The 13,000-nt window shown below is 36.0% G+C and overlaps 1 protein-coding gene across 5 annotated transcripts; it reads right to left on the bottom strand.

Moving 5' to 3' along the window:
• Nucleotides 1-2,773: 2,773 nt before the first annotated feature.
• On the bottom strand, nucleotides 2,774-9,526 carry LOC131063464 (reticulon-like protein B1). Of its 5 annotated transcripts, none has more exons than XM_057997268.2 (7): nucleotides 9,317-9,526; nucleotides 9,016-9,148; nucleotides 5,785-6,012; nucleotides 5,021-5,201; nucleotides 4,532-4,673; nucleotides 3,802-3,871; nucleotides 2,774-3,390 (listed from the first exon to the last, which is right to left on the bottom strand). In XM_057997268.2, exons 3-7 carry the CDS (start codon nucleotides 6,005-6,007, stop codon nucleotides 3,224-3,226), a joined length of 783 nt encoding a protein of 260 aa, XP_057853251.1. In that variant the 5' UTR covers nucleotides 6,008-6,012; nucleotides 9,016-9,148; nucleotides 9,317-9,526; the 3' UTR covers nucleotides 2,774-3,223. The 5 variants fall into 5 exon arrangements, with proteins under 5 accessions (XP_057853251.1, XP_057853250.1, XP_057853253.1 ...); XM_057997267.2 differs by having other exon boundaries at nucleotides 9,016-9,101; XM_057997270.2 differs by lacking the exon at nucleotides 9,317-9,526 and adding an exon at nucleotides 9,188-9,310 and having other exon boundaries at nucleotides 9,016-9,101.
• Between the last annotated feature and the right edge of the window lie 3,474 nt (nucleotides 9,527-13,000).

The raw sequence follows: 13,000 nt of genomic DNA, 5'->3' as shown, positions 1-13,000 counted from the left end.
TGTATTTGGCAAATTCAGTAGCATTTGCATAGACAACTCACTGGGTTGCGAATTGGGCTGCTGCTTTACATTAAGTTTCGGCTAACGTCAAATGAACCATTTCATCTCATTTTCCTTCAGATCGATAATTTCGGGTGCCAATTCCTTTTGTTTTGTCAATGGTGATAACCATTCCATTGATTTTAAATCATGCTTGTTCTTTGTTGCCTTCTGTTGTTGGGTGTCCCGTCCTCTACATCCGTAATCTCTCTTCGTGGAGGTTTTAGCTTTCAAAATGTTTTAGATCTAATTTCTGTTCCATTGTGAGGTTTACAGGATTTTTAATTATGTTAACTTTGTTTGGTATGTAGAACTAAGGTTTGCTAACCACCCAAGGTCTATTTTCTTGCATATTCAACCAACGCAATAATAGCATTGTTGTGCACGGCATTCAATTGAGACTACCAGTTTTTTCATACCTCTGTAGTTTCCCGCTAAGGTAATAGGCACTTCCGGGCCTAGGTAATTTCAAACAACATTTTAATCAAAACTTGCTTTTGCACATAATATACAGTAGAACAAAAATTTAGACCCAGAAGTAGAATATACCTTCACATTAAATGTCTAGTGAGGGGGGGTGAACAACTAGAGTAATCTTGTCATGTAGAATCCCTTTTATTGGAGCTCTTAGTTCTTTCCAGGCTCCAAAGAAAAAAAGGAATTTTTACATCGACAACTAGAGACCTTTCGATTTATGTTGCTACTTTCCAAAGGAAAGTAAGTGCTTCCTGTGTCTGTACATGCCCTCTGATTTTATTTGCAAGGACATTGTTAGATCCAGACCAGCCTATCAGCATAAAAAGGGTCGGTACTTCAGGCCATTGCCAGATTTATTTAAGCATTATTAGTACAAAAACCTGGTTTTCAAGTACTTACAATTGCTCTTGCAGGCTGCTAAAAATGGTAATACGCAATGTGACTTCTTATTGCAGAACTCTCATTTGTAATGGAAACAGACTACTCTAGTAATACATCATACTTTCACCAAATCAATTCCCATAATTATATCAATGCAATTGTACTAACATCTCTCATTGTAATGTACAGACTACTCGTATAATACATCGTATTTTCACCAAATCAATTCCCATAATTATATCTATGTAAATATACTTACATTCTCCCAATGAAAATCATAAAAATAGTACAAAAGATAATACATTGTTGTGAAGCTCTCAAAACATGCATCCAGTGTGCAACTTTTTAAGGATCCCCATTTTTTATTGCCAATATATTCTATAGAATTAAAGTATTTCAATTTATTTAACTGCATTGAACAGAATTATAGCATGCAGCTAGTACCACCTATCTATCTGCCCCCACTGGAAAGCAATATGCATAACTTTGAACATTGAAGTAAACCACAAGAACATGTACAGACAATATATCCAATAAACGCCACAAAAACATCTGTAAGCTTCAACAGAAAAATTAAAATGAGAAAACTGCAACTAGCATATTTCCCAGGGGCTTCAAAATTTACCAGGTTAAACCGAAAAGAAAAACATGGCATAAATGCCGTGCTAGATAAGAAATATTTCTAAACTAAAAGCATAAACTTTAGAATCTCAATATATTATCATAACACAAACCACCTGGATGATCACAAGAAAATAAATCAATCCTTGCTAAATATCTCACAGTCCAACTTTGATTTTCTTGAGATAAACATGACAACTAACAGGAATTGAATGTTGAATGAAATTTTTTTATCCTTGATAGTTAAGTTTCGATTCTAAGTGTGAATGTCAAATCCTAGAATATCTGAAATGTGGGCCAAATAACATGTGAAGTTAAAAGATGTTCACTTCTGGCATATAGGCTGAAACTATGGAATCTCTTGTTCATACAGATGAGCAAGGTTAAATTAAGTCAGTAAAACAAACTATGGATCACATTTCTCTCAATATTTGAGCCATACATGAACTAAATTGTTAGAGGAAACTACAGAGATATTTTATCAGATCTTCAGAAATCACACTTTTTACTTAGATGTGCCTTACTTCCATCTGTCCAACACCTTAATCATGAATTTGATTAAAAATACCTTTAGTTTTTGGGTCTAGACAAAATCCAACGTTCATTTGTCTCGAACACATACTACCCCTTCTTCCTAAACTTGGTACCACAGATAGTATAGCCCCAATACATTAGATTTCAATAGTTATGTATTTTAACTGTTAAGACATTGGATTTCAAATTTTCAACAGAGATGTATTTCACTGTTAGATCTCATCATTATGTGGAGATTGAGGAAATTGGTCAAAATTGAAAAGAATCTTCCCTCTTCACCATTCAAAACATATTATTCGTCTAGAGACAGATATCACAGATGTTACAAGGGGTAAAGGTAGTAAACACTATGAAAGCTAATAGATTTCTCCTGGAGAAATGACTATTCATATTTTTCATTATTGTGAGATTTCAGAAAATGTATAGACACTAAATAAATTCAACATTTAATAAACCTGACATAGGACATGCTCAAGTTTAACATTTATTGCTTTTATAATGTGTTTTTATGTTTCCTTTCTGCAAAGCACTTCCGCAGATAGTCTAGTCCTAACGCATGAATTGTGAGGAATGACAAATGCACGCTGATGACAGAAAACACTTTTTTATTGGCAGATAGTAGCTTTTTCAAACAAACAAAATTCCCATAAATCAAATACAACTAAACTTTTCATGCTACGAGTGACAAGAAAGTATATGCTTATCAAAAAGATGGTCAAACTTAAAAAGATATAATTGGCGCCTCTCAATAATATATGTAATATCCAAGGTTGATAGATGCAACAGAATGTTACAATGCATGTTATGATTACAGAAAAAATATACTGGAGAGGAATAAAATTCTGTAGTGTGGTGCAAGCTAAGTTCTATCACAATAAATTAGTGGCCATCATTGTTTGTGCAGATTGCCTGAGTGCGTTTGTTGTAAACAGTCAGAGCACATCGACAGAAATGAGAAATACTTTCGAAGATATTGAGGGCAATTCTAAACAATTAGAAACAGAAACTATGTAGCTCATCAAGTTCAAAATTACATCGGATGCAACTAAGAAAACAAAAATGCCACCCTCTACACCAATCGTTTTTGGAAGACGCAAGCCAAAATAATAAAAGAGAAAAACAACAAATGTACTCCTTTTAATAGCATGTTCTTAAAAGCAGAGAAGCCTGTCTAGAATTTCTTCTCCTTGAGTGGCCCTCTTGGAATCTTGCTCAGAACTTTAATATCAAATATCCTATATTGCTTCTTTATTTCTTCCCATGCCTTCTCTGCAAAGGATTCGATCTGGTCCTCATATTTTTCATACAGGAGAGGCACTGTATGTGCTATCAAAAAAGCTGCATAGAACAATGGTAGTAAATGTCAGAATATTTATTTATTGATTTCACATCAGAGATCAAATTAGAAATGGACTCTAGTCTGCTCAAGTGTTTAGTTGTCAAATAATCAATGTTGAGAATCTGGATTTTCTTTGAGTTGTTAAATTCTTCAATCAGAGAGCATATTATAAAATTTCCACATTTGAGATGTTACTTAAATCATTTCAAACTAAAATGTTGTAGTACTGAAGCATGTACTACCTGTACTACTAAGAATTGTCATAAATATAGCAGTTTAGAAACCGCATCGAGGAAAAGAAACATACACAAGAGTTACTGTAAACTGTTTGAAGAACTCGTCCCAATCATTTAAAGCATAGAGTACAACATTTGAGAACTTTTACCAACAAAAGAGAGTGTCATTCTTACCAACGTAAAAGAGAGTCAAGAAGCTTGTGCAGCTACCAATCAAAGAGAGTATCCAGAGACCGGCAACAACCTGTTAAAAAAAAGATTAGAAGAAGCTTTCCTGAAGTGAAATTTATCAATTTGGTTAAACCAGTAGCACATTTTGTAATGATGGGTAGGATTTATTACATAAGGCTCCATCCAATCGTAAGGAAGTGACTACATATAGTTTCTCATTTCAAGTAGAAGGACATGCTTTAGTGTTGGCTCTCTTGACTGTCAAACACATATTGTCTACTCAAAATCTAATTCAGATTTTAACCATGAGTTCTATCTTCTCCAATTCCTGTTTTACAAATCCCCATGTGAGTGAAACCACCCACCACAGTAGGCTCGCCTTCTTCTAGTGCATGACGTAAATCTTCTAAACACCAGGGATAGCTAGAATGATTTTTAATTTATTGCCTGTATCAATTTTTATCATATGATTTGCACGTGTTATTTCCTGTTTTATGCCCAATTACAATAAGATTATAAGATTGTCCTGACAGTGATCATGTTGCAGTTCATGAAGTTCCTTTGACTAGCTAAATATGTCTGACACTTAAACTTGGGTGCACGTTTGTTTTTGCATTTGTTTGTATAATCACAATGCCATTGTTAATCGAGGGATTGCAATCGCAATCAAAGATAAGAAAATGAAATCAAGAATAGATCATATAAAAAAAGATGAGAAATTAAATGCACATACCACAACAAATTTTTTCAGGTCTTTGCCAGATGCAACATCGTGCAACACAGCAAATAAGCGATTGATTTCAAATCTAAAAGCTGAAGCCACATTCTGAAACATCTCCTCTGAGAATGCTACCTTTGGAATGTCTGCCGATTGCCTGTCAAAATAGATCATGAACAAAAAATTCAGTCCTTAACTAAATAGATTTATATTCTGAAATTTCTATTAGATGTTTCTTGTTTTAGTATATACTTGTGATGCAGACTAGAGATTGCAAATAAAACATTCAAGATTCCGTGCATCAACTAGGGCTCAATTCAGCCACTGGATGTCCTGCCTGAATAACGTGCAATGCAGAAATGGGGATGAGGGCTGCCTCAGGTAAATTTAAAACAGCTCCCTTGGGTGTATTTTGAAGTATACAATAGAAAATATACATCCAGCAACAAGATTCAACAAGACTGAATAGAAATCAGTAAAAGGCCAAAGAGTGAAAGTACACACTTGTTAATGAAAGCTGATCCTTTCGACCACAAGAACGTAACCGTGATGCTAAGTATCAGCAGATGGCAAATAAGCGTAAGCAAATGATAACCCATACATTCAAATAGAAACCAAATTGCAGTAGCTCCAACCAGAACACTAGCAGAGACTTGTTTATTCCTCCATAGTATAACATCGGCAGCTGCATATTCACTTCAGAATTTTAGAATCAATTTAAAACAAAAACAATTATAACAAATTACTCTAAGAAACATGAAACTGAATACTTCAAATTGTCTAAAATCACACAAAATCCTTTCAAAATAGCCTTCAAGAACAAAATCTGAGAAAGAAATCTAGATTGACAGGTACTCCATGGAAATTGGAAACTTAACTTATTTAACTCCAAAAATTCTGAAACCTAAAAGCGTGCATATTTAAAAAAGATCGAAAGATTCAAAATAAAGTGGAGAATAAAATATCTGACAATAAAAGATAGTCACAATCAAATGAAAAAACACAAACAATTTCGACACTTTACAAGTTTACAACGGATTACAGGATTATGTAATACCAATTACTGTAACAAAGACTATAGAAGTAAAGAAAGTGAGGACACAATTTCAGAGCAACACTGTCATTATTCTTTAAAAGTTCAAGCTGATACATGAATAGTACATTGAAATAAATGCAACACAAACCTCTATAATTGTGTGATCAATTGCATTATGCTATCCAACATATTTCAAATATTCAAAAGAGAAGAGGAAAATGCGAAAAATTACATTTGCCTCCACCAAAGAGACTATGCACAGGTTTTTGCCGACCGAAGAGACGATTTACGGAAGCTGTAACTGAAGCTGCAGCTGAGGATACCTCGGATTTCTTCTTTGATTTTTCATCATCAGAATCTGAATCTGATGATGAGTGATGGCCTGGAAGCTTATCATGAATGGTCTCCAGCACGCTGTCAAGTAAAGATGCAGCGTCCTCAGTATGTTCCGCCATTTTCGCTGATAAACAAGGAAAAATAATGTGTATGATCAGAACTTGTTGCAATCTGCATTTTACCTCAACAAAAGGAAAAACAAACTGGAAACTATAAAAACAATATGGCAATCAGATTCTCCAATACATAATGGTGAGAAGAAACCAGCAAATGGAAAATTAACATGCTACTCACTCTGAATCTGCTAAATGCTAAAGTGTAAATGCAAAATAAATTAAAAAGAAATGCAAAAGCAATTTCACAACAAAATTCTGCAATACGGCAAAATCTTATCCGCGGAACAAAAGTAAAATGTAGTCAATGTGCTAAACTCCAATATGAACGATATAGAATGCAAAACCAGTGGATTTAAAATTTGATTCTCCAAACCTAGGCAAAAAACAAACCAGAAAAATGCAAAGTGGATGTAAATACACTGTTTATTTTAAAGTCAAAACTTAAACTCAAGAACAAACACGAAAATACAAGATAAATATTCCGTTGCAGATTCTGCAAAATATCAGAACTTAATCATAAAAACAAAACGTCAAAAACGAAGTCAATATGCTACAATCAGATTCTATGGAATATCAAAACGTAAAAACAAAAACAAACTGTGAAATGTTTGATCAATGCCTAGACTCTGATTCTGCAGATGTCAAAAACCTGAGCAGGAAAACAGATTGTAAATGCAAATTTGATGTGCCAAACTCATATTTTGTGAAATATAAGAACCTAAGCCAACAACAAACTGGAAAATTCAGAGTTATTACTTGGCCTCTGTAAAATCAGATGAATGTGGTACACTTAAATTCTGAATGATATCAAAATCTAAGCAGGTGCAAAGTCAATATGCTACAAAGTGACTGTGAAATATCATAAATCGTAAACACAAGAACAAATTAAAGACATGGTATTCCCTCAGTCTATTAGAATTAATTGTGTGATCTGAAACATTGATACAAATATTAGAATTAATTGTGTGATCTGAAACATTGATACAAATATTTAAACAGTTTTCTGCTAGAAACCCTCTAATTAACAAATAAAGTAAAATCGATGTTATGTTCTACACCTAAATACTGCAAAATCAAACAAACTATAAAAAAGCAAACTCCGTGTCCTACAAATATCAGAAGAGAAAATGTAAAATTATACCCAACACTCTGATTGTAGAAAATATATGTGCTACACATTCCATTTATGCAAAACATGAAATCCTATGCGCAAAGAACAAATCAAATAATGCAGCATCGTTATTTTACATTCTGATTAAGTAAAATTCATGTTCGATTGTGATTATACAAAATCCATTTGTTACATCCACTTCTGCAAGTTATGAAAAACTAAGCATAAAAGCGAACCCAATAATGAAAAATCAATGTTCTACAGTCGAATCCTGTAAAATATCAAAACGTACAGAGAGGAACAAACCACAAAGTACAAAGTACAAACACTCCATTTCTTCAAAAACATCTAAAACTACACACAAGATTAACATAGGAAATGCAAAACCTATGTAATACACCCCAATTTAGCAAAATATCACAGCCTGAACTCAAGAGCAAACCACAAAATATGAAATGAATGTGTTACACTTAAGTTCTGCGAAATCTCAATGGCGATGTACAAGAACAAACCATTAAATACAATGGATTCTGCAATGAAAAAAAACATAAAACAATGCACAGGAACAATTGTACAAAACAAAATCAAGCTGAAATAAAAAGCTGGACTCCCAGTCTACTAAACACCAAAACCTGAGCAAAATAACAAACGAGAAACTACAAATTCCACAGGCTACACTCTGCTTCCACCCAACATGCCTAAATTCAAACAAACACAAACTGGAGAAAACAGAACAGAAGTGATACACTCCGACTAAGCAAAAAAATCACATCGTAAACGAGAGAACAATGCGTCTAGTAAAAATTCAATATGCTTCACTCCAATTCACATTAAAATAAACTAAACAGAACAAACAGCCAAAAAAAAAAAAAGTGAAATCTATGAGAAATACCTAAAACCTGAGCAAAATAAGACTGGGCAAAAAAAAAAACAATTCCATTACAGTAACATTCTGCATAATAAAAAAACTTAAGTGAAAGAACAAAGAGAAAAAAGAAAAATCATCATGCCACACCTCCATCCTGCAGAAGTTCAAAAACTTTGGCACATTAACAAACCAAAAAATACAAAAGATCACACCGAAACATAAAAATCAACCCAAAATCGCAAAATCAATATACCACGCTCAGCTGTCACAAAATAACAGTAATAACTAACTGACAAAAGACATGAAAAACAACGGATTCTGCTAATTGTAAAATCCATAATACCTATGCTACACTTAGATTCCGCAGAATAACAAACCAAAAAACGAAAACAAAGAATGAAATGCAATTAATTCTGCTAAAGATCTAACAGTAAGATACAGAATCGATATACTAAACTTAGATTTCATAAAATATCAATTATAACCCACCAAAAAAAGCCAGACATGAAACGCCAGACATTCTGCTAAATAACTTCCCGTAAAATGCAAAATCAATATGCCACGCTCAGATTAAGCAAAACATCAATAAATTAACACAACGAATAACAAACCATAAAATGAAACAGAATGCAAAATCTGTATGCCAAACTAAGATTCTACAAAACATTAAAATCTAGCCAAAAAAAATAAAATAAAAAACAAACCATGAAATGCAACGGATTCTGCAATAGAACAAGATCTCTAAAACACATAATCAATATACTACACTCAGATTCTGCAAAATACCAATAAAGACACACAACGAAAGCCACGAAATGCAATGGAATCTGCAATAGATCAAACGAACAGCCTCCGAAATGCAAAATCAATGCGCTACACTCTGATTGGAGCATATATAAAAACTTTAAGACAAGAACAAACCAGAAGAGTGCTAAACCGAAGAGATGCACTCCGATCTTGTAAGATATCAAAACATTTCACAAAATCAACACTTCAAAAAGCCGATCTGAGCACAAGAATTCAATTACATACCTCGTCCGCACAAGAAGCCACCAAATGATACGATAAAACCGCGTTCCCCGCTTTAAAATCGCCCAAAAAAAGTTAAAAAGAAAGCACTGCAAAAGCACAAAGCCGAAAGACCTCAAATCGCTAGAAAAAAATGCTGCAAAAGCACATAACCACAAACTTCAATTTTTTTTACCAAATCCAGCACTAAACTTCAGTTGAGTATAACAAACACTGAAAAGCTGATCAGTACACTTAAAAATATACAAGAAATACCGAATTTAAAGCAAAAAATTTAGAGGGTTTCTTCGCCACTAAGATTTACCGGATGAAGATCAGCAAGAAATTTTAAAAACTATGATGATCGGGAAAATTTTACAAGCGAAATTTCATCAATTTAAGATGCGGTCCGCATAGAATTTAGAAATGGGGGCATTTTAGCTGACAAGTAGACAGTGATTTCAACGACGCAATTTTGGCCGTTGATTTTTTCCTGCTCTTGTCATCTCGCCCGTCTGTTGATCACACCAAACCCTCTTCAGACCTCTCGTCGTTTTGAATCTCAAATTTGTTTAGATCGTACGGCCAAGATAGAGTGGCTATTCACAGCCGTTGATGCTTTTCGCCTACTGTTGACCGTTGGATGAGAGGGTTCCGCGGCTGCTACGTGTTTGATTTTGATTAGTGTGAATATTCATGAGATTCTTTCCTTCGTCTTGTCTATATATCCGCTTTATTTCTAGAACTATTTTCAGTAGTTAATTGTAGTTTTTATAATTGTTTTATTATTTATTTATCATTGTTAAATTATTTATAATATAATGTTTGAACTTTGAAGACAATTAGGTATCCGCTGGAGTCAATTAAGGTAGTTATGGAAAGGGTTTTATGTTAAATTTAGGTGGTTTTTAATTTGATATTAAAATATGATTTTATGTTGATTTTTTTATTATTTCTAGTCATGTTATTTGAGGTACAATTCTAATTTCATCTCTTGTGATGTTTAGAGTCTTACATTAAACAAAATTTATAAAAGTTTTTTAAAGCTTTTAAAGTTGAGTATATTATAATTGAAAGACCTAATTTCCCTTTTTTAAAGAGATTTGAATTTAATGTTTTAATATTCAAATAATAGTTAGATTGCATAGGATGGAGGAGCGCGGGAGGAATCTAGGGTTTTCAGGAGGAGGTGTTGCTCGATCATGAGGATGGGATCATGATCATGGATAGAGGGGGAACCAGCGGCCATGGTGTCCACCACGTTCAAATCAGTGGCATCGACAGGAGACGGGAAGGAGACGAAGAGAGGTTTTTAGTTGGGGGAATAACCGATTTCCTTTCGAGCATGATAAATCCAAATGGGGCCATTCAAGGTATCTGAACTTTCTGAAATGGAACAAGCAGCAGACGGAAGAAAGGATGAGGAAGAAACTCCAGCTACCCCCTAAGGACCTTTCCCTTGGTGGGATACCGTCAACGTCTGAGAAGCAGACGGTTAGCATTTGCATTGAGTCAGAGGCTTGGAAGGAATCGGTACAAATCTTGCGTGACAGGGCTTTTTTCATGAAATGGGGGGGTGATTGGCCTGCTTTCCCCAAAGTGAGAAACTAGGTCAATGAAGAATGGGGGAACCACTTCGAGATAAAAACTCTAACAAATGGATTTTTTCTTATAATCGTCGGGTCGGCTGAGGAGAAGATTGCACTGATGGAATCGGGGCCTTTTTTGATGTCAGGAGTTGGTTTTTTTATCAAGGATTGGACCCCTAATTTTGACCCAAGACAAGCCACCATTGAGGAAATTCCTATTTGGATAAGATTGTACAATCTCCCGCACGAATACTGGAAGAAGGAAGTCTTCAAGAGTATAGGTGAGAAAATAGGGAGGTTCATCAGGTCGGATGAAGTGGTTGATAAACTTAGCTCATGCATGTATGTTCGAATCTATATAATGTGGAAGCCTCATCCAGGGCTCCCGAAGGTTGTTGAGATTAGGTCTCCAGAGGGCGTATGGAGACAAGATATAGAAATAGAAGAAATCATGGTCAAATGTAAGTCCTGTAAAGAATGGGGTCATGAGGAATGGGATTGTTTATCTGGGAAAAAGGGGAAAGGAAGGGCAGATCATGCTCTGGAGGAGCAGCTTTTAGCAGGCTCGGAAGCAGTCCAGAGCTTGGGAACTCAGAAGGCCAATCTGAGTTTGGTTTCGAGGGCCGCAAGGGATGAGGTGCTTCGCCATAGCCCAAACATGCAAGAAGGGATGGAAGTACTACTAGACTCTTGCTCTGGTCAAGATAAACTGTAGAAGGCCTATGTGTTGGATGGAGTAAAGTCTGTTGAGATGATGTCGGGCGGAGTGGAAGAACCGGCGGTTGAGCTTCTTCGGGTTCAAGGAGATTGTCTGGGTGAGAAAAAAGTGGGCCAAGCTTGGATGGGAAATGGTGGGGGTGTTGGTTCTCTTTTAGAAGGGAAGATAATGGAGGTTGAGTATGGGTCCATTTTAAAGGATTGTGCAGTCGGTGGGGGTTATCCAACCCAGCATAGGTTTTACAACACCTTGACGGATGGGTTGAATGGACAGGAGATGGGGTTAAGTGCCAAGTCCCTGGTAGTTGCAGAGGATTTGATTGAGAATGTGGATGGTAAAGCAATCAGTTTTAAGGACATCCACATGTCCCTAGGCAAGGTGAAAGGTTTATCAACAGAGCTGGAGTCAGAGGAGGAGGAAGGATTTAGCGATGATTCTCTAGGGCTGTCGGCAAAAATAGGGGAGACAAAGGTTAGGACTATCAAACAGACTAAATTAAACCCTCTAAGTCTAAAGGGAACTTGAGAGGAAGGAAGAATAGGCAAAAGTTGCTCGAGGAAGCAGGCAACATGAAGGGACAGATAAGACTTCTAAGATCCAGGAGAGACTTATTCTCTCCTAGGTAGCAATGAAGTTCCTAACCTGGAATGTCAGGGGTTGCAATGCCCCTGACAAGCGACATCTGATCAAAAGAGGTTTTGATCAGACCAAGCCGAATGTAATTTGTATTCAGGAGACTAAGTTGGGTCGTGAAGCAGCTGCTTGTACCTTTGGGGTTAGGCAGAGATGGTTTGGACACTTTGTGGATTTAGATGGGGCATCAAGTGGGTTGGGCATTCTGTGGAATCCATTGGTTGTTCAAGTGGAAGTTGTCTCAAGCTCTAAGCATTAGCAGTTGGTTAAGGTGATTTCAAAGACTATGAACTTCTCTTGCTTTCTTTTTAATGTCTATGGGTCGACTTTGGTTGTAGATAAGTGCAGATTATGGGGGGATATCTCTAAGCGGTTAGAGGAAGTGAGGTTGTCGTTAGCAATTGTTGCTGGAGATTTTAATGCCACCCTTTCTTCCTCTGAGAAGCGGGGAGGAGTGAGGAGGTTGAGTCGGCCGCAGTTGGACTTCCAAGCTTTTGTTGATGGGAATGCTCTGTTTGAAGTGGTAGCTAAAGGTGGGGAGTTTACATGGACTAATAGACGCAGAGGCTTTTCTAATATTGCTGAAAAACTTGATAGATTCTTCCTTGCAGGGGATTGGAATTTAGCCCCTGTGGTTTTTGAGGCTGAGGTTTTAGCCATTTTAGGTTCGGATCATTTCCCGGTCTCCTTGGTAGTGCAGAAAGATGTAGTTCCAATCCAATGTCCCTTCGAGGTGGAAAAGATGTAGCTTAGGGAATCGAGCTTTAAAGAACGCATAGTTGGGTGGTGGAAAGAGGTCCCTGTGGTGGAAGGGTTCTTGGCCTATCAATTTTTCAAAAAGCTTAGTTTTATGAAACATAAATTAAAATCTTGGAATAGGGAGGTGTTTGGTAATATTTTTGATGAAAAGAGTAGGCTTGAAGGAGACTTGGGGGCTTTGAATGCAAAAGTCATGGCGGAAGGAATGGATGAAGTGGACTTCCTCACAGAGAAAGATCTTCTTAGTAAGTATGGAGAAGTTCTGCAAAGGGAGGAGATTTAATGGAAATAGAAGTCGCGCAAAAATTGG

The sequence above is a fragment of the Cryptomeria japonica genome, chromosome 7 (genome assembly GCF_030272615.1).
Source record: "Cryptomeria japonica chromosome 7, Sugi_1.0, whole genome shotgun sequence".
NCBI lineage: Eukaryota > Viridiplantae > Streptophyta > Pinopsida > Cupressales > Cupressaceae > Cryptomeria > Cryptomeria japonica.
Note: the sequence above shows the minus strand (reverse complement) of the source record. Positions and strands in the feature narration are given on the sequence as shown.

Coding starts and splice junctions, on each gene's coding strand:
- LOC131063464 (XM_057997268.2), bottom strand. CDS start 6,007: ATGGCGGAACATACTGAGGACGCTGCATCTTTACTTGACAGCGTGCTG. Junction 3,872..4,531: donor ACCTGAAAAAATTTGTTGTG/GTATGTGCATTT, acceptor TTTTTTTAACAG/GTTGTTGCCGGTCTCTGGAT. Junction 3,391..3,801: donor CTTGACTCTCTTTTACGTTG/GTAAGAATGACA, acceptor TGTTCTATGCAG/CTTTTTTGATAGCACATACA.